Consider the following 22,215-nt stretch of genomic DNA (forward strand, 5'->3'; position numbering starts at 1 on the left):
TAGTACACAAAAGAGGCCTAGGGTTAGCAAGGAAGATAAATGAGGGGAAAGGATACAAAATGAGTTTTTGGGAGGTGTATAAAAGGGAGAGGGTGAATGGAAAGACATGAGAGTGGAGGTTGAACTCATAGCGCGGGTTTTCAAATGAGCTCAGTGTTAGCCTGGAGTTAATCCCAATCAACGTACCAAACACTTCTGAAAATCTCACCCAGACAGATTTATTCTAGTATTTTATTGCATTGAACTATTTTATAAGTAGTTAAATTAGACCAAGCAAGTGTTTTGACTTTTTAAAAAATTCCTAACTAAAAAAAATCAAAATCAAAGAGGGGAGCATTGTGCCTGGCTGGGAAGAAAAAGAACTCTTTCTGGAGTAGGAATACATTTTCATGATCCAGTCCTGAGCCAGGAATTGTAATCTCTTCTGATTTCAAAAAGGGTAGGAGAAGAGGCGGGAGGTAGAGTTTTAGCACCCTGATATTATTTTGTTGTTCTTGAGATATTATGAGTTTATCTTGATAGGCTGATTATATGTGGTGGGGATTACAACCTCCCTGCTGTCGCCAGGAGCATAGTGAAATAGTTCTTTTATGCCCTTCATATTACTTTCTAATTTTGAGTAATTTGAGTAATTACTTTCTAATTTTGTTTCCTCCTTTGAAAGGTGAAGTTGTTGACCAGAGAACTGGAGGCTCTGAAAGAGGCTGGGATGAAAGCTGCAGAATCATTGCAAATAGCAGAAACTACTAATTTGAAGTTGGAGAAAGAGGCCAAATGCAAGGATTGGGAACTTAAAGATCTTGCAGCTGTGAAAGATGCTCAGTACTGTACAACTCTAGTTATGATTAAGAGCAACTACTTTTGGATTCACCCTTCCCTTCTTTTTCTTCCACACTCTTTTATAATCTCAGCAGCTTCATACCTCTTGTATAAACAATCACCTACTCTAATAGTACATACTGTCATATTCACAACAGAAGGAAATGTCCATTGATCTGAGTGCTCACTAGAGTGTCTCTGGGTAGTGTGGGTTTTAGACCAGTTCTGCTGCATCCTTTAATTTGTGTAAACAATTTTTAATTTTCTTCATTTTTATAAAGTATAAACACTGTGTTATGGTTCAGGCATGCAACGTATGTTTGAGCATTATCTTGGTCTCTCCTGAGGTCACCTTTTCCAAGTGACAGGTCTATACCTGCACTTCTTTCAGAGTGGAATCCTATGGTTCACCCCACTTGGTCGCCAGGTTACAGTACATCCTGTTTCACCAACTGTACTTACCTCCAACAGGCCCTTCTGGATTCAGGCCTGCTATATGCTTCCCCCACAAGGACCTCTGACCAGCTGGTAAACCCACCGATAGAAAACAGCTTACTCAAAACAGAGTATGGTTTACTTATTCATAGGAACTTCATGAACAGAGAGAACAGGATTAAAAATAACAAAAGCTTATATGCATATTGTCTTCCCTAAGCTTGGCCCTCCCTTGCCAGTTCAGGTTGGACTGCACTTATTCCTCGTGCCCCAACATCTGGGGACTGTGTTACTTTAGACCCTCCATCCTTCTTCCTCTCTCCGGACCTAGGTTTTTAACTGCTTTCAAGTTCTTTGTTGAACGTTCCTGCCTGGGCTTTCCCCCTCCCCTTTGGAGCCACCAACCTGCTTGCTGATCAGCGCATGGTGGGGGTGAATTTTCAAAGGAATCGATACTTCTGTTATATTAAGTATTGGGATTAGGGTTAGCTACATTTGTTGTCTGCCTTCCTGTAGTCCTACAGAGCCCAGTAGAACTGAGTTAACCCTTAGACTTCCATATATCTATCACCCATTCATAATCAAACAAATGGAGTTTCCTATAATCATCATAAAAATATTACAGATTGGTCCCTCATTTTTTACACACTGCTATGTGGAAACTTGGTGTAGATTATCACATTTTTACTGACATTTTTACTTTCATAAACTTCTTAAACCAGCTATTTGTCAGGGCTTCTAAACTCTGTAGGTTGTGCATGAATTTAAGAGGCAAAGTGATCTATGTACTTTGACACAGACAGGTTTACATCTGCAGGAGAGCAAATGGGGAGGAAAGATATAGGGGATCCGATACTGAAAGGACTGCATTAGCAGGTGAGGAAATGAGGAGAGGTGATGACTATTCTCTGGCTCACCTGCTGGGACATGAGTGGGGGGGAAAAAGCAAGAGATTGGGCATGAGTTCTTTTATTCTCTATCTCCCTGCAGGGACACAGTTGGCTGATTAGATGCAACACTTCCCTTCCCTGGCCTTTCAGTGTACTTCTCTATAACAGGGTGGCAGTGCCCTCCATTGACCTATCCTAACAGGTGTGGATCTCTGAATGGAAATGCTGAGTGATTCCTGATGCTCATTTTGGAAGGTGTGGCTTGTTAACTCCACCCAAGCTATAGAGAGCCAGGGAAGGTCGGTGGGAGTGGCTCTATGATCAGTAGAGAGAAAGAACCAGGATCTCAGATGAGAGAGAGTAGTCTAAATCCCAAATAAAATTGCCTGTCAAGGATCTTATACCATGTCCATCACAGCTGTAGTCTTGCAAGACTCATAGTGAAGCAAGTTTGTCATGGTGCTCATGAAAACTAAGGATTCTATAGTTTTTGTCCTTTCTTTGAATTTTCTTAATCACACCGACATTAAGGATGTGCCACTGCTGTGGAGGGAAGAAAAAATGCTGCCACTTGTAAGAACCATAGAAATGTAGGGCTGGAAGGGACCTTGAGTGGTCGTCAAATGCAGCCCCCTATGCTGTGGCAGGACCAAGTAAATCTAGACCATCCCAAACAGATGTTTTTCCAGCTTGTTCTTAAAAACTACCAGTGAGGACGATTCCACACCTCCCTTGGAAGCTTATTCTACAGCTTAGCTATCCTTATAGTTAGAAAGATTTCTTTAAAATCTAATTTAAATCTCCCTGGCTGCAGATTAAGTGCATTAGTTCTTGTCTTACAGTCAATGGACAAGGAGAATAATTGCTCACAGTCCTTTTTATAACAGCCCTTAAAATATTTGAAGACTGCTATTAGGTTCCCCTCAGTCTTCTTTTCTTTAGACTAAACGTGCCCAGTTTTATAACTTTTCCTCATAGGTCAGATTTTTCTAAACCTCTTATAATTTTTATTGCTCTCTTATGGACTTTCCAATTTGTCCATCTTTCCTAAAGTGTGGTGCCCAGAACAGGGCACAGTACTCCAGCTGAAGCCTCGTCAGTGCCAAGTAGAGCGGGACAATTACCTTGCATGTCTCATATATGACACTCCAGTTAGTACAGTCTAGAATGATATTAGCCTTTTTCTCAGCTGCTGTTGATTCATATTCAATTTGTGATCCACTGTAATCTCTGATCATTTTCACCTAGCCCATTATTCCTCATTTTGTAGTTATTCATTTGATTTTTCCTGTCTGAGTGAAGTGTTTGGGACTTATCTTTACTGAATTTCATCTTGTTGAATTCAGACCAATTCTCCAGTTTGTCAAGGTTGTTTTGAATTTTAATCCTGTCCTCCAATGTGCACCCCTTCCCAGCTAAGTGTTATCTGCAAACTTTATAATCATACTTTCCATTCCATTATCTGAGTCATTAATGAAAATATTGAATAGTACCAGACCCAGGACTGATCCCTTTTGGGGCCTCAATAGATACACTGTCCCAGTTTGACAGTGAACCATTGAGTACGGTCTTTCAACCAGTTGTTCACGCACCTTATAGTAATATCATCTAGACCACATTTTCTTAGTTTGCTTATGAGAACGTCATGTGGGACTGTGTCAAAACCTTTACTAAAATCAAGATATATCATGTCTACTGCTATCCCCCATCTGCTAGCCCAGTAAACCTGTCAAAGAAGGAAATTAGGTGGGTTGGCATGATTTGTTCTTGCTTGACAATCCATGTTGGCTATTCCTTGTAAACGTATTATCCTCTAGGTGCTTACAAGTTAATTTTTTAATAATTTGTTCCAGTATCTTGCCATGTGTCAAAGTTAGGCTGACTAGTCTACAATTCCCCAGTTGCTCTTTGTTCCTCTTTTTAAAGATAGGTACTATGTTTGCCCTTTTCAAGTCCTCTGAGACATCACTCGTTCTCCATGAGTAAGGCTGCGTGTCTGTCACGGAGGTCACAGAAGTCATGGATTCCGTGACTTTCTGTGATCTCCGTGACTTTTGCAGAGGCCAGTGCGGCTGACTTCGGGGCTGCTCGAGCAGATCAGGCAGCCCTGGAGCCAGCCACAATGGCCAGTGCTGGGGCAGTTTGGGTGTGGGAGGGAGCTCAGGGTTGGGGTGCAGGGTGGCATTTACTTGGGGGGGCTCCCTGGAAGCGGCCGGCATGACCCTGAAGCGCCTAGATGGAGGCGCCCACAGGCGCCGCCCCTGCAGCTCCCATTGGCTGTGGTTCCCGGCCAATGGGAGCTGCGAAGCTGGAGCTTATGGCAGGGGCAGCGCAGGGAGCTCCCTGGCCTTCCCTCCCCCTTGGAGCTGCAGGAACATGCCAGTCGGAGCTGGGTAGGGAGCTTGCCAGCCCCGCCAACCCTCCCCACCCCCGGAACCAGCGGGGGTCCTGTGCCATGTGCCGCCGCCTGCCCCCCAGCACCAGCGGGGATCCTGTGCCACCCCCACCCCTGCACCCACAGTGCCCCGTGATTCCCCCCCCCAAACCCACGGCCCCCTGGCCCAAGTTTTAGTGAGGGGTATATAGTACAAGTCATGGACAGGTCATGGGCTGTGAATTTTTGTTTACTGCCCATGACCTGTCCATGACTTTTACTAAAAATACCTGTGACTAAAACATAGCCTTATCCATGAGTTCTTGAAGATCATTGCTAATGTTTCCGAGATTGCTTCAGCTAGTTCTTTAAGTACTCTGGAATACATTTCATGAGGCCCTGTTAACCTGAATATATCTGACTTATCTAAATATTTTTAACCTGTTCTTTCTCGACTTTGGTTTGTGCTCCTTTTCCATTGTTGTTAATATTAATTGTGTTGAGTATCTGGTCACCATTAACCTTTTTATTGAAGACCAAAGCAAAACCGACATTAAAAACTTCAGCCTTCCTGATGTCATTGGTTATTAGCTTTACTTCCCTGCTAAGCAGAGGACCTACACTTTCCTTCATCTTTCTCTGGCTTATAATGTATTTCAAGAAGCTCTTCTTATTGCCTTTTATGTCCTTGCTAGGTGTAACTAATTTTGTGCCTTAACTTTCCTGCTGTTGTCCCTACATAGAATCATAAAACTGGAAAGGACCTTGAGAGGTCACCTAGTCCAGTCCCCTGCACTCGTGGCAGGACTAATTATCTAGACCATTGCTGACAGGTGTTTGTCTAAAAAACCTCCTCTTAAAAATCTCCAATGATGGAGATTCCACAACCTTCCTAGGCAATTTATTCCAGTGCTTAACTACTCTGACAGTTAGGAAGTATTTCCTAATCTCCAACCTAAACCTCCCTTGCTGCAATTTAAGCCCATTGCTTCTTGTCCTATCCTCAGAGGTTAAGAAAAACAATTTTTCTCCCTCCTCCTTGTAACATACTTGAAAACTGTTATCATGTCCCCTTTCAGTCTTCTCTTTTCCAGACTAAACAAACCCAGTTTTTTCAATCTTCCCTCATAGGTCATGTTTTCTAGACCTTTAATCATTTTTGTTGCTCTTCTCTGGACTCTCTTCAATTTGTCCACATCCTTCCTGAAATGTGGCTCCCAGAACTGGACACAATACTCCAGTTGAGGCCTAATCAGAGCAGAGTACAGCGGAAGAATTACTTCTCGTGTCTTGCTTATAACACTCCTGCTAATACATCCCAGAATGATGTTCGCTTTTTTTGCAACAGCGTTACACTGTTGACTCATATTTAGCTTGTGGTCCACTATGACCACCAGACCCCTTTCCGCAGTACTCCTTCCTAGGCAGTCATTTCCCATTTTGTATGTGTGCAACTGATTGTTCCTTCCTAAATGGAATACTTTGCATTTGTCCTTATTAAATTTCATCCTATCTACTTCAGATCATTTCTCCAGTTTGTCCAGATCATTTTGGATTTCAATCCTATCCTCTAAAGCACTTGTAAACCCTCCCAGTTTGGTATCGTCCCCAAACTTTATAAGTGTACTCTCTGTGCCATTATCTAAAACATTGATGAAGATATTGAACAGAACTGGACCCAGAATTGATCCCTGCGGGACCCCACTCGTTTTGTCCTTCCAGCCTGATTGTGAACCACTGATAACTACTTCCTGGGAACGGTTTTCCAACCAGTTTTGCATGCACCTTATAGTAGCTCCATCTAGATTGCATTTCCCTGGTTTGTTTATGAGACGGTCATGCGAGGCAGTATCAAAAGTTTTACTAATGTCAAGATATACACGTCTACCGCTTCCCCCCATCCACAAGGCTTGTTACCCTGTCAAAGAAAGCTATCAGGTTGGTTTGACACAATTTGTTTTTGACAAATCCATGCTGACTGTTACTTATCACCTTATTATCTTCTAGATGTTTGCAGATTGATTGCTTAATTATTTGCTCCATTATCTTTCTGGGTACAGAAGTTAAGCTGACTGGTCTGTAATTCCCTGGGTTGTACTTATTTCCCTTTTTATGCTTGTACATGCTTGTATTATTCTTTTGTACTCCTCCTTACTAGTTTGTCCATGTTTCCACTTTGTGTAGGATTCTTTTTTGATTTTCAGATCATTAAAGAGCTCCTGATGGAGCCATATTGGCCTCTTACTATTCTTCCTATTTTTTCTTCACATTGGGATAGTTTGCAGTTGTGCCTTTTAATATTGTCTTCTTGAGAAACAGCCAGCTCTCCTGAATTCCTTTTTCCTTTTGAGTTTCTTCCCATTGGACTTTACCTACTCATTCTCTGAGTGTGTTAAAGTCTGCATTTTTGAAACCCATTGTCCTTATTCTGCTGCTCTCACTACTTCCTTTCTTTAGAATCATGAAAGCTATCATTTCATATTCACTTTCACCCAAATTGCCTTGCCTTCCGATTTCCTACCAATTCCTCCCTGTTAGTAAGAATCAAGTCTAAAATGGCTGTCCTCCTGGTTACTTACTCCACTTTCTGAAACAAAATATTATTCACAATACATTCCAAGATCTTATCAGAAATATTGTGTTTTGCTGTATAACTTTTCCAACATATGTCTGGGTAGTTGAAGTTCCCCATTATTATCAGGTCTTTTGTTTTAGATATTTCTCTTATTTGTTCTAGAAATGTCTCATCCACCACCTCTTCCTGACTTGGTGGTCTGTAGTAGACACCTACTATAATGTCACCCCTATTTTTTTCCCCCTTTATCTTTACCAGAGACTTTCAGTTGGTCTGTTACTCACCGCCTTCTGGACCTCTGAACAAGTGTGTTTTAGCTATCTAATACAACACTCTTCCCTTTTTATCCTGCCTGCCCTTCCTGAAGATCCCTTCTATACCAACATTTCAGTCTTGAGACTTATCCCACCATGTGTACCACTTCACATGTATGTCTGAAGATTCTGCCATCGCCTGTTCCCACTCATATTGAAAAAGGGATAGGTTGTTGTGCCTTTATTTCTGAAGGAGAAGCTCAAGAGTAGACACCCCAACTCCTTAGGGAGGAATGGGGAAGCTCTATAGCTCACAAGGACTGGAGAGGACACTGTCATTTCTCCTGCTAGAATTGCTGAGGGAGCCACTAAATCAAAAAGCAAGGGCCTCTGGGGCGTGGAGTGAGACCTGAAGATGCTGTGGCTGCTTGTTCCTCTGTAAAGGAGGAAGTGAAGGGTGCATGTGTACCAATGGCCAGTAGTAGGTGCACAAGACAGGAGCTCTGGTGGCTGGCAGCTGGTTGGGGATAATGAATACAGTTAAGTGAGGAGGCAGCTGTGGGGAGTACCATGAATAAATCTGCGTTTTAGGAGAAAGCAATCAGTTTACATTTTCAATATTTTTTTTAACAAAAAGGGCTGGGGTCTTTCCTGTACACTCGGCAAAGTGCTTAAGGCAGCCTCAATTAAAAGAATAACCAAGGGCCAGATCCTGCAAACAGTTATACATGTGTAATTTTACTCACTTTAATGGGACTACTGATGCAAGTAAAGTTTCACATGTACCGCAGAGCCTGCAGGAATGGGGCCAAATTGTGTAACTGAAAAGTTAATCACCTAACCTTACCCAAAATACTCAGAGGCACCAGTTCTTGTTAACTATAGGATAAACCAAATTTAGAGTTTCTAAGCCAAGCCATTTTTAAACAATGACATTAATTTAAAAATCATTTTACAAAAAGAGAAGTGCATCTGATTTCTTTTCAAGCTGTTGTATCTCATTAGCTCCTGTTATAATGGGCTCCCTTCACAGGGTCTGGCTCTCAAACACCTCAGTGAAGAACATGGTATAAATATATAAATAGAGAGAGACTGTATGTCCTTTTAAATTCACTGTCATTTTTTTATGGACAAGATCTCCTAAATGTACCTTTTTATTTTCTTTTTAGAAAATCATTGCTTTGACTTCAAATGGAATTGATTAAGCCAACTGCCCCAGCTTCTTTCTTGCTTCAGTTCCCATCTTAGCTACTCGTCTCACTTTATTCATAGAAAACAAATTCAAACATTCCTTTTGCTTTGCCTCACTTTTTGTCTAATTCAAGTTCTTACATATCACTATAATTCTCAGTCCCTTCTTCTTGTTACTCTCTCATTTTTACTTCTCTCTGAAAGCAATAAACTCTCGTACCACATGCCCATTCTCAAATATCTAACCACCTTTCAACCTTGTTCTAAATTCTGTCCATTGTCCACTTTCTGACTTCATCCCTCCTTTCCTGGCCATTTAATATTTGACCTTTTTCTGGTTTCATTTTCTTATTCTGAGTTGCTTAATCCCCACCATCTTCCTTCCTTGCTGTAACTAAGCATAACAATTTCAGTTACAAAATTGATACATCTTATTTCTTCCTTTCCCAATGTTTGCTAATTTAGGATACAGGATTTAGAATATAAACTTCATTTAGTATACCTGACCTGGCAAAAAGAAGAGGAAACATTTCAGAGAAAGTAAGTATTTCTGATATATAACATTGCATTTCTCAGTATTACATGTTTGTTTAAGGAAGCATTATTTCACTGTGTGACATCAGCCTGTATCAAAGTTCTATCTTAACAAATAGATTCCATGTAGATCAATGCCTGAGGGTTTCAGTATTCATTTGTAACTACTTCAGTTACTCATATGATTCCTTATTCAGTTCTGAGGTTTCCTATCATCAGTAAGTACTACTGTGTAATATCTGTGGAACACCTGACTCAGCAGAATGTTTTTGCTACGTCTTTTCTCCTATATTTTAGCCAGACCTTCTCTGCCTCTCTTTAAGTGTATTCTTCTTTTGGCGTTCAAGTAGTGAAGACTGGTAAATGAAATGATGATGAAAACTTGATTATTCAGCTTGCAAGAGAAGTTCTCCTTCGAGTACTTGCTCACGTTGATTCCATTCTAGGTGTATGCATGCCCACGTGCACAGTTGTCATAGACTTTTGCTTTAGCAGTATCCGTAGGGTTGGCTGTGGTGCCCCCTTGAGTGCCGCACTCATGCATCAGTATATCAGGCGTGGCAGTTCCTACGCCCTCTTGGTTCCTTCTTACTGCCCGTGGTGGTTGGTCGGAGCACCTCTCTCCCTTGCTTTGCAAGTGGTCAGCGGTTTCTTTACTCTTCGAACTTTGTGTTCCAGCTGTAAATAGTTTTGCTTTATTGTAGATTAGTTAGTAAGTAGCTGTTAAGTACTATAGTTAGTCAGTTAGGGTCCTGGCAGGGACTTTGCCCCAGGCAGGGCTGCCCCAGTCCCTGGGTTTTAAGCCGTGTGCTGACTGTAATAGGCCTATGCCTGTTAGTGACCCGCATGGCAGCTGTCTGAAGTGCCTGGAGGGAATCCCACGTGAAAGAACGGTGTCGCATCTGTAAGAACTTTCGTCCCAGGTCACGAAAAGAACGTGACATTCGCTTGAGGGCCCTCCACATGGAGGCTGCTCTTTGCCCAGCCTCAGAGCTGGCCCAGCCGAACGCAATGCCCAGCACTTTGGTCTGGGTGCATAGCACACCCCCGGCACTGGGCTGTATCTGGCATTGGTCCCTTTCACTGGTGTCCAAGAAGAAGACCAAGAAGCGGGACCCAGCACTGAGCAAGTCGGACCAAGGGGCATTGGGCAAAGGACCCTGCTCGGGCCACCTGCCCATACCAAAGCTGCAAGGGGGCATGTCCTTGAGGGGACCTACCCTCCTAAGGGATCCACCTCCGACTCCAGGGAGTGGTAGGGGACTCAGACTGATGGCGCAGTCAACACCTTCTCAGCTCCCAGCACTCAGAGAGCAAGGAACTCTCCCACTGCAGCCGGCTCTGCGTGTGGCGATGGACCCGACAAAGGCTCCCTATGAGAACAAGCCAGCCGTGAAAGCCTCCCAGAAGGCGAGTGGGTGACGTTGGTTTCTGGAGCTGAGGCAGAGCAGTTTGTCGCCACCATAGGTGGCAGGTGGCGGACGCTTTGGGGAGGCTAGTCCACCGGCCCTGCCCCTTCTGCCCCCCCCCCCCCCCCCCCCGCGCACACCAGAGCCCCGACCCCCGTAAAAGGAAAAGCCCTGAGGGGCCCTGTCATAAATATAAAGGAAAGGGTAACCACCTTTCTGTATACAGTGCTATAAAATCCCTCCTGGCCAGAGGCAAAATCCTTTCACATGTAAAGGGTTAAGAAGCTAAAGTAACCCCGCTGGCACCTGACCCAAAATGGCCAATGAGGGGACAAGATTCTTTCAAATCTGGAGGGGGGGAACAAAGAGTTTGGGCTGTCTGTGTGATGCTTTTGCCAGGAACAGATCAGGAATGCAAGCCTTACAACTCCTGTAAAGTTAGTAAGTAATCTAACTAGAAAATGCATTAGATTTTCTTTTGTTTAATGGCTTGTAAAATAAACTGTGCTGGAGGGAATGTGTATTCCTGTTTTTGTGTCTTTTTGTAACTTAAGGTTTTGCCTAGAGGGATTCTCTATGTTTTGAATCAGATTACCCTGTAAGGTATTTACCATCCTGATTTTACAGAGGTGATTCTTTTACCTTTTCTTTAATTAAAATTCTTCTTTTAAGAACCTGATTGATATTTCATTGTTCTTAAGATCCAAGGGTTTGAGTCTGTGTTCACCTGTACCAATTGGTGAGGATTATTATCAAGCCTTCCCCAGGAAAGAGGATGTAGGGCTTGGGGGGGATATTTTTGGGGAAGATGTCTCCAAGTGGTCTCTTTCCCAAGGCCCCAACTACACCCCAAGGAACACTCCAGACACCTTATTGTCCCACCACACCGTTCTCCAGCAACCCACCTCGCCCCAGTGACCAGTCAGCTGAGCAATGTTTTAAATGTAACAATCCGGGGCATGTAAAGGCCAACTGCCCCAAGAACCCCAACAGACTACAGATCCTTGCACCAGAATCACACTGGAGGCCCTCAGAGCGGAGGGAAACTGTGAGAGTGGGCGGGAAGAAGGTCACAGCGTGGAGGGACACTGGAGCACAAGTGTCAGCTATCCACGCTTCCTTAGTGGACCCCAATTTAATTGACCCAGAGGTCCAAGTGACGATTCAACCCTTCAAGTCAAACTCTTTTGACTTGCCTACAGCCAAGTTGCCAGTCCATTACAAGGGCTGGTCAGGAACGTGGACTTTTGCAGTCTGTGATGATTATCCCATCCCCATGCTTTTGGGGGAAGACTTGGCCAATCATGTGAAGCTAGCCAAGAGGGTGGGAATGATCACCCGCAGCCAGGCTAAGCAAGCTGTCACACCTAGCTCTGTTCCGGAAACTTCTACCAGGACCCGGTCAGAGGTGATGGAACTGGACCCCATACCAACATCTGCAACAGCAGTAGTGGATCCAGTCACAGAGACCCAGACAGAGCCAGTCCCAGAACTGGAACCGGCGGAACAACCAGCACCAGAACCATTGCCAGCACTGAATCCAGTACTTGCAACCCCAACACCTGAGGGACCCACCGAACCTGCACCAGCAGCAGCAGATAACCCTACACAAGAGGCTCAGCCGGAGCCTGAACCCCAACATAGTGCATCAGCGGAGAGCGGTTCACAGTCAACAGAAACAGCCCCATCACCTGCATCACTTCCAGAGGGACCAAGCCCAGGTCCACAATCCAATGAGGAACTGGTGTCTCCAGTATCAAGGGAACAGTTCTAGACCAAACAGGAAGCAAATTAAATCCTCCAGAGAGCTTGGATGGCGTCACAGAGCAACCTACCACCTCTCAGCTCTTCTAATCGATCCAGGTTTGTTGTAGAAAGAGGACTTTTACACAAGGAAACTCTTTCTGGTGGACACCAGGAAGACTGGCATCCTCAGAGACAGTTGGTAGTTCCAACTAAGTACCGGGTAAAGCTCTTAAGCTTAGCTCATGATCATCCTAGTGGACATCCTGGGGTGAACAGAACCAAAGACCATTTGGGAAAGTCGTTCCACTGGGAGGGAATGGGCAAGGATGTTTCTACCTATGTCCGGTCTTGTGAGGTGTGCCAAAGAGTGCGAAAACCCCAAGACCAGGTCAAAATCCCTCTCCAGCCACTCCCGATCATTGAGGTTCCATCTCAGCGAGTAGCTGTGGATATTCTGGGTCCTTTTCCGAAAAAGACACCCAGAGAAAAGCAGTACATACTGACTTTCATGGATTTTGACACTCAATGGCAAGAAGCAGTAGCTCTAAGCAACGCCAGGGCTAAAAGTGTGTGCCAGGCAGTAGCAGACATTTTTGCCAGGGTAGGTTGGCCCTTTGACATCCTTACAGATGCATGAACTAATTTCCTGGCAGGAACTATGGAAAGCTTTGGGAAGCTCATGGGGTAAATCACTTGGTTGCCACCTGTTACCACCATCAAACAAATGGCCTGGTGGAGAAGTTTAATGGAACTTTAGGGGCCATGATACATAAATTTATAAATGAGCACTCCAATGATTGGGACCTAGTGTTGCAGCAGTTGCTCTTTGCCTACAGAGCTGTACCACACCCCAGCTTAGGGTTTTCACCATTTGAGCTTGTATATGGCTGCGAGATTAAGGGGCCATTACAGTTGGTGAAGCAGCAATGGGAGGGGTTTACACCTTCTCCAGGAACTAACATTCTGGACTTTGTAATCAACCTACAAAACACCCTCCGAACCTCTTTAGCCCTTGTTAAAGAAAACCTAAAAGATGCTCAAAAAGAGCAAAAAGCCTGGTATGAGAAACATGCCAGAGAGCGGTCCTTCAAAGTAGGGGACCAGGTCATGGTCTTAAAGGTGCTCCAGGCCCATAAAATGGAAGCGTCGTGGGAAGGGCCATTCATGGTCCAAGAGCACCTGGGAGCTGTTAATTATCGCATAGCATTCCCCACCTCAAACCAAAAGCCTAAGGTGTACCACGTTAATTCTCTAAAGTCCTTTTATTCCAGAGAATTGAAGGTTTGTCGGTTTATAGCCCAGGGAGGAGATGATGCTGAGTGGCCTGAAGGTGTCTACTACGAAGGGAAAAGTGATGGTGGCATGGAAGAGGTGAACCTCTCCATGACCCTTGGGCATATGGAGCGACAGCAGATCAAGGACCTGTGCACTAGCTATGTGCCAACATTCTCAGCCACCCCAGGACTGACTGAATGGTCATACCACTCCATTGACACAGGTAATGCTCACCCAATTAAAGCCCAACGTTACCGGGTGTTTCCTTAAGCTAAAACTGCTATAGAATGGGAGATCCAGGATATGCTACAGATGGGTATAATCCGCCCCCCTGGCAGTGCATGGGCATCTCCAGTGGTTCTAGTTCCCAAACCAGATGGGGAGATACGTTTTTGCGTGGACTATCGTAAACTAAATGCTGTAACTCGCCCAGATAACTATCCAGTGCCATGCACAGATGAACTATTGGAGAAACTAGGACGGGCCCAGTTCATCTCTACCTTGGACTTAACCAAGGGGTACTGGCAGGTACTGCTAGATGAATCCGCCACGGAAAGGTCAGCCTTCATCACACATGTCAGACTGTATGAATTTAATGTGCTCCCTTTTGGGCTGCGGAATGCACCTGCCACCTTCCAAAAACTTGTAGATGGTCTCCTAGCGGGTTTGGGAGAATATGCAGTCGCCTACCTTGACAATGTGGCCATATTTTTGGATTCCTGGGCAGAACACCTGGAACATCTACAAAAAGTCTTCGAGTGCATAAGGGAGGCAGGACTAACTGTTAAGGCTAAGAAGTGTCAAATAGGCCTAAACAGAGTGATTTACCTTGGACACCAGGTGGGTCAAGGAACCATCAACCCCCTACAGGCCAAAGTGGATGCTATCCAAAAGTGGCCTGTCCCAAAGTCAAAGAAACAGGTCCAATCCTTCTTAGGCCAGGCAATTTGTACTGTACTACAGCCAAATTGCCACCCTACTGACAGACCTAACCAAAAAGAAACAGCCAAATTCAGTTCAGTGAACTGAAGAGTGTCAGAAGGCCTTTAACCAACTTAAAGCGACACTCATGTCTGACCCTGTGCTAAGGGCCCCAGACTTTGACAAACCATTCCTAGTAACCACAGATGCGTCCGAGCATGGTGTGGGAGCAGTCTTAATGCAGGAAGGACCGAATCAAGAGTTCCATCCTGTCGTGATTCTCAGCAAGAAGCTGTCTGAGAGGGAAAGCCACTGGTCAATCAGTGAAAAGGAATGTTACGCCATTGTCTACACTCTGGAAAAGCTACTCTCATATGTTTGGGGACGGTGTTTCCACCTGCAAACCGATCATGCTGCGCTACCGTGGCTTCATACCACCAAAGGAAATAACAAAAAACTTATTCGGTGGAGTTTAGCTCTCCAAGATTTTGATTTCGACATACAACACATTTCAGGAGCTTCTAACAAAGTGGCTGATGCACTCTCCCGTAAAAGTTTCCCAGAATTAACTGGCCTATAATACCCGCAGCCCATGGTCGCCGCACCGCTGGTCTCCGCTTTAGCCCAGGTCACCGGTTCACCGCCACAAGTCGCTAGCACCGTGCTCCCAGTCTCTGCCCTCGTGCCAAGTCTCACCCAGAGGGAAGTGCCAGTCACCGTACAGTTGGCACTAGTCATCTTTGTGCTGATGATCACCATCACCGAGACCTCGGGGATGCTCCCCAATATGGCATCACTCCCCCTACTCCTGGCACCAGTTTGACTATTCGAGGCACTGGTCACCCACGGCGGCAGTTAGCCACCAGACTCAGGTGTCAATGGCCCTGCCCTGGTCACTGGAGGAGATTTTCTAAATGTCAGAAAAAACAGGAAGTACAAAGTTAAGGTACATGCCACCACTAGATGCAATCCAGAGGCTAGCCAGAGTTGGAGGAGGGGCCTGGCTTGGAGGAGGGGGAGACTGGTAGAAAAGGGGGGGCCCAACTGGGGGTGTGCAGTGGGGACTTGGGGTATGGTTCAGTGTGCAATAAAGTGATTCAATAAAGCACTGAAATATGTGCTTAATTTTAAGCATGAGTAGTCCCACTGTTGTCAAATGGGCTATTTTACATACTTAAGGGTAAGCACATGCTTAAGTGCTTTGCCGAATGGCTGCTAAACTCAAAATTATATAACATATTTTTGTCATTTTACTCCAGATTGCTTGGCTCCTTTGAATAGTATCGTTCTTTGTTGAAGAAAATATGTAATCTGTCCCATGGATAGATGAGTTTGATGCTAATGGTTTTAATACTTGTTCCAAGAGCTTTGACTTTTTAGTACTCCAGATATTCACAAACAGAAGTGATACAAATATTTGTCAGTCCCTCTGATACACACAAGTTTACTCTGTACTTTGTATCAGTTAGGGGTATGTGTGTCTTCATTTTAAATCTTGGACTTGAGGGAAAAACCCAAACAAACAATGGCCTTATTTTGCATATTTATGTTTCTAGACATGAGGTGCTAGATCGCTTTGCCAAGGAAAAGGATGCAGTACTGGTTTCAGTGAAAGAAGTCCATGCTGAGCAAATACAGAAGTGGGAAAATCAGATAAGAGAACTACAAATACGTCATGAAACTTTGGAAATGGAGCTGCATAGAAGGGAATGGAGGCATGCAGATTGCTTGAGAGAGAAAGACGCTGTTATTGAAAAGTGAGTGTGATTTGATTCATCTTAGTTCACTAAAATACAAGTGAAGATAGAATTCAGAATATCTTACATGAGCAGTGTTGTGTTTCATTACTTATATGAATCAAAAAGTGTACAATTATTTAATTAAGATTGCTTTAAATACTAGGTGCGGTATCTGACCAAAGGTGAGTATTTATAGCATTTTGGGGAAAAAATGTTTTTGAGAGTAGAACCAGTGGAAAAAATGTATTTTTGCTATTACCAACATAAAAAGTTAAGACTTTTTTAAACCTCTCTATTGTTGAAAGTGAGAGGTTGTTGAAGGTAAAATATGGAATGGATATAGTGCTTAGGTTGGACTTCTATAGTCTGGTAAAATCTGTTTTGATTTGGCTAAATTATAACAGTTTAGAAATTGTACTACTCTCATGTGAACTAATATTTTTAAAAACAATAAGGGGTTTTAGGATTTGGGGGTTTTTTGTTTGTATTTTTAGTAATATTTTCCCAGCTTTATAATGCCAAAATGGCTGCATTGTGCATGTGTCCACAAGGATGTTTTGTTGTTACATTTAGTATGGTACTTCTAAAAACTGGAAGAAATCCTGTTTTATTGAGCAGCTAAATGAAAAGAGAATGAGCAGGGACTCTGAAGGAGCCCTCCCTTGCTGCATACCATATTAAAAGTGCCACATGAAATAAGGCAGGTCTCTGGAGGACCCCTTTCTCATTCATTGCACAAAAGTCAACAAGGTATGACTCTGCAGGATACTTTGCATTGCTGAGTTATGTGCAGGCATGCTGGAACAATTTGTATAGTGGGGGTGCTGAGAGCCATAGAACCAAACTGTAAACCGTGTATATGATGGAAACCACTTCAAGCCAGGGGCTGCAGCAGCACCCCTCGTTCCAGCACCTATGATTATATGCATATATAGAATTACTCCTGAGGGAATTCTGCCCCCCAAAAATAAAATTTATGCACCCAATATTTTAAAATTCTGCAAAATTCAGCAAATTGTATTTGTCAATAAATAAATGTGGCTCCAGCATGCAGTGGGGAGCACAGGCCACTGGCTGCATTGAGGTGGGAAATCTTTCTGAAGCTCCCACCTCCCCTAGTACAAGGACTCAGCCGTGAGGCTGCACCTGACTCTGACACAGTGCAAGGGCTGGGCCTGCCCCAGAAACACCCCGTGGCCCTGGCCCTCTGTGCCAGGTGCACTAGGTGTGGGTGGGCAGGCTCAGGCCAGCAGGATCCAAGTGTGGAGGGGCTTAGTATGGGAGGATCCAGGTGTGGGATGAGAGGTTTCTGTGGGGGGCAGTCTGGGTGTGGATGGCTCAGTGGAAGATCTGGATGCACAGGGGCTTGTTGGGGGGTTCCGGAGCAGGGGCAATGGGACTCTGCAGGGGATCCAGGTGAAGGTGATTGGGGCTCAGGAGGGGGGTCTGGGAGTGGGGGGCTCAGTGGGGGATTCCAGTTGCTGTGGGATTGGAGGTTGATGGGGTGGGGGTCCAGGTTCAGCTGGTTGGGGCTTAGAGGGTGGGTATCTGGGTGTGGCAGGCTTGTTGGGGGGATCCAGGTGTAGGGAGGTAGGGCTTGTCAGGGTGAGGGTTCGATGGCCTGCTTAACGGGGGAGTCCCAGCTGCTGCCGAGGGGACGCCGCATGCTGGACTCCTACTTCCCCCCTGTGATTCCCCTATACCCTTTTCTTCCCCATCTCATCCCCCTCTCCCACTGCCTCTTCCCTCACCCCCTCGACCCCCCTTCCCTCATTTCCCCCGACCCACCTTATCCACCCCCACAGCGGGCACTTACTGTTGCATAGAAAACAGGAGGGCTCCCAGCACACAGAATGGAAACACGACTGGCACTAGGACCCAGGAGGTGGCGTTCAGCTGCAGAGTCAGCGGAGGCCAGATGCAGTCCCCTTCAGTAGGGCAGCTCTGCGCTTGCAGAAATGAGGGAGGGCAGTGGCATGTAACCTCGTGTGCTCCCCTATGTCTCACCTCTGTTTAAGGGGAGAAATCCCTCTCAAAAAATTGCACCCGTGGTTGTCCCGCTGCCCCCGCATGGCTTCACTTTGCTTCCATGCCGTTTTCTGCAGGGAAGCACGGGAATTCTGCGCAGTGGGATATTTTCTGCAGGCACACAGTCGGGCAGAATTTCCTCAGGAGTAACAGAATGCATCTCTTGTCCAGGACAAAGCTTTCTAGTGATGCTTAGAAAATAGTTCAACAATATTTTCTTTATTTTTTCTGTTTTTTCTTTATAAAAGAAAGTAGTATTTTATTTGAACTTCTTGTGTTAAAAGAACATAAAAGTTACAAATTGAAGTACTCCTGAGACAGGAGATGTCAAAGTTAAGATTGCATGTGCAACATTATTTCTGTCCTCTTGTTTGTATGCATAAGCCTGTACTGCATGTCTAAATATTGTCATGCAAAAATCATGCTGCTGCCAATCCTTTAGTATCTAAAATCTAAAGGCTTATTTATAAAAAGAAAGAAAGAAAGATGAGAGTTAAAATTGGTTAAAGGAATCAATTACATACAGTAATGGCAAAGTTCTTGGTTCAGGCTTGTAGCAGTGATGGAATAAACTGCTGGCTTGAGTCTCTGGAGTACATCCACAGCTTGGATGGGTCATTCAGTCCTTTGTTCAGAGTTTCAGTTTGTAGCAAGGTTCCTCCAGAGGTAAGAAGCAGGATAGAAGACAAAGTGGGGATGTTTCCAGGGGCTTTTATAGCTTTTGCCATGTGGAGGGCATCCCATTGTTCTTACTGTGGAAAATTACAGTAACAAGATGGAGTTTGGAGCCAAATGGGCAAGCCACATGTTCATGCCCAATTTCCCTCAGTCATTGCAGGAAGCCATTACCTACACTCCAGACAACACATGTCTCCCATGGTCCATTGTCAACCAAGTGTTTCTTGATGAGCCACTTAATTCGAATAGTCCCTCCAAAATGTGCTGGGCATTACCCTGTGAGCATTACCCCAGGAGCAAACATTTGAAATCCAAGTATAGAGCCAATACTTATAACTTCAAATACAAAAGTGATACATGCATACAGATAGCATAGTCATGACCAGCAAATCATAACCTTTTCATAGACACCTCACTTGATAACCTTTGCACAAGATTTGCTGCAAATATATAACAGTGGTTACAATGATCTATGTGGTCATATTTTAATCAGATAATGTCACACCATGTCACCCCTTTCTTTGCATCCCTCCATTGACTCTCTCCTCTCTATTGCATCAAATATAAGCTACTTGTCGTCACTTTCAAGCCCCTTAACCACTTATCCCCACCCTACCTATCATCTCTCATTCAGTATTAAAAGGTCAATGCCTGCCACAATGTCAGTCTCCATCGCCTGAAATGATAGCTCTGAGACATGTGAACTTATCTGTTCATCTCAGTGGGTATTTTCTTTCCCCTCTCCCCAGTGTCAGTGATTGAGAGCTTGGAATGTGCAAGCATTCTTAGGTCCTCACGCTGGTCTCAGCACTGGGTGTTGGTGCATGCTCCCAGCATGACTTTTTTCAGCTCTCCACCCAGAGAGGGTCATGCTGTCCTGCGAATGGCTAGACTCCATGATTAAAAATAGCTCCTGGCTCTCAGGGAGAATGGATTCCCATTCTCCTCCTCCTCCTCCTCTTCATCCAGAATGTTCCCATTGTTGCCTGAGGTGGCCCGGGACTCAGACTCATTGTAGAAGCCGCATATCTGTGGTGCAGAACCAGAACGACTGTTTGCCTCCCTTGTCTTCTGGTAAGCCTGCCGAATTTCTTTGATTTTCACATGGCACTGCTGCATGCCCCTGTTGTAGCCCTTCTCCCCCATACCCCTAGTGATCTTTTCGTAGATGTCTGTGTTTGGCTAGATCAGAGCTGTCCCTGCACAGACTCTTCTCCCCTCAGACCAATTAAATTCTGTGCACTCCAGTCTGGAGCACATTTGGAGCATGAAGTTGCCATGATCGGCTGGACTGGTGAGCTCTCCACGCTGATCAAACAGGAAATGGGAATTCAAAAGTTCCCATGGCTTTAACAGGGGAGGAACTGTTTCTTGTGTACCTGGCTGCTGTGTGGCGGAGTTGAAAATGATCTTAAGAGTGGTCATAGCAGAGCATTGTGGGCAGTGGCAGATTAGCCAATGGGGTCCATGCCCATGGGCCCTGGCCAATTGGGGGACCCCCGGAAAAATGGGCACCCCCGACCTGCTCTGCCTGCCTGGTGCTCCTGTTGGGGTGTGGGTTCGGGGTACTGGGGCTTGCCCTGCTTCACCCCCCACGCCCGGCACTCCTGCCAGGAAACAGGGGAAACCCCCGCGCCCCGACCCCGCTCCCTGGCAGGAGTGCTGGAGGGGGCAGGGGGAACTGCAGGCGGAAAGGGTCCCCACGTGCTCTGGTCCAGGGCCCATAAACCCCTAATCTGCCTCTGATGTGTGGGACATAGCCTTTCAAGACATCAACATAGACTTATGTGTAGTGCTGGGGAGGAGCTGATGGCTGTGATACATGTAGGTACCAATGACATAGGGAAGGATAGGAGAGAGGTCCTGAAGGCCAAATTTAGACTGCTAGATAAGAGGACCTCTATGGTAGGATTCTCTGAAATATTTCCAGTTCCATGCGCATGGCCAGTTAGACAGGCAGAACAGCAGGGTCTCAATGCATGGATTAGATGATGGTTTAGGGAGGAGGGGGTTCGATTTATTAGTAACTGGGGAAACTTTTGGGAAAGGGGGAGCCTATACAGGAAGGATGGGCTCCACCTAAACCAAACTGGAACCAGATTGCTGGCAGTTAAAATTAAAAAGGTTGTAGAGCAGTTTTTAAACTAAGGGCTGGTGGAAAGCTGACAGGGGAGCATGTGGTTTGGACATCCTTTAGGGGAGGATCTATGAATGGAGATTCCCTATGTCTTAATAAGGAGGAGAGGATGGAAGAGGTTAAAATACAGGTAGGATCTGATGAGAAACAGTCAAATGAAAAACGTCTCATTCAATTACATCATGTAATGGCAGACAGCTAAAAAGTGACAAGTTTTTAAAGTGCTTATCAATGCTAAAAGTCTAAATAATAAGATGGGTGAACTAGAGTGCCTCATGTTAAATGAGGATATTGACATACTAGACATCACAGAAACTTGGTGGAATGAGGATAATCAATGGGACACAGTAATACCAGGGTACAAAATATATTGGAAGGACAGAACAGGTCATGCTGGTGGGGGAGTGGCACTATATGTGAAAGAAAGCGTAGAATCAAATGAAGTAAAAATCTTAAATGAACCAAACTATGGATAATAATTCTCGAATAATAAGAATATAGCATTAGGAATATATTACCAACCACCTGACCAGGATGGTGATAGTGACTGTGAAATGCTTAGGGAGATTAGAGAGGCTATAAAAATAAAAAACTCAATAATAATAATAATTAATAATGGGGAATTTCAAGTATCCCCGTTTTGACTGGGTACATGTCACCTCAGGATGGGATGCAGAGATAAAGTTTCTTGACACCTTAAATGACTGCTTCTTGGAGCAGCTAGTCCTGGAACCCACAAGAGGAGAGACAATTCTTCATTTAGTCCTAAGTGGAGCACAGGATCAAGCCCAAGAGGTGAATATAGCTGGACCGCTTGATTATAGTGACCATAATATAATTAAATTTAACATCCCTTTGGCGGGGAAAACACCACAATGTCCCAACACTGTAGCATTTAATTTCAGAAAGGGGAACTACACAAAAATGAGGAGGTTAGTTAAACAGAAATTAAAAGGTATAGCACCAAAAGTAAAATCCCTGCAAGTTGCATGGAAACTTTTTAAAGACACCATAATAGAGGCTCAATTTAAATGTATACTCCAAATTAAAAAGCATAGTAAGAGAACCAAAAAAAAGGTACCAAGGCTAAACAACAAAGTAAAAGAAGCAGTGAGAGGCAAAAAGGCATCCTTTAAAAAGTGGAAGTTAAATCGTAGTGAGGGAAATAGAAAGGAGCATAAACTCTGGCAAATGAAGTATAAAAATATAA

General features: G+C 44.6%; 1 protein-coding gene across 1 annotated transcript in view; it reads left to right on the forward strand.

The window, feature by feature from the left end:
• The window catches only part of CCDC57 (coiled-coil domain containing 57), a 130,223-nt gene that overhangs the window by 19,736 nt on the left and 88,272 nt on the right, over window positions 1-22,215 (forward strand). The window contains exons 5-7 of the mRNA XM_073310540.1: window positions 665-822; window positions 9,004-9,078; window positions 15,980-16,180. Coding sequence (XP_073166641.1) covers window positions 665-822; window positions 9,004-9,078; window positions 15,980-16,180 — 434 coding nt within the window. The remainder of the gene's footprint in view (window positions 1-664; window positions 823-9,003; window positions 9,079-15,979; window positions 16,181-22,215) is intronic.

The sequence above is a fragment of the Lepidochelys kempii genome, chromosome 14, assembly GCF_965140285.1.
Source record: "Lepidochelys kempii isolate rLepKem1 chromosome 14, rLepKem1.hap1, whole genome shotgun sequence".
Taxonomy (NCBI): Eukaryota; Metazoa; Chordata; order Testudines; family Cheloniidae; genus Lepidochelys; species Lepidochelys kempii.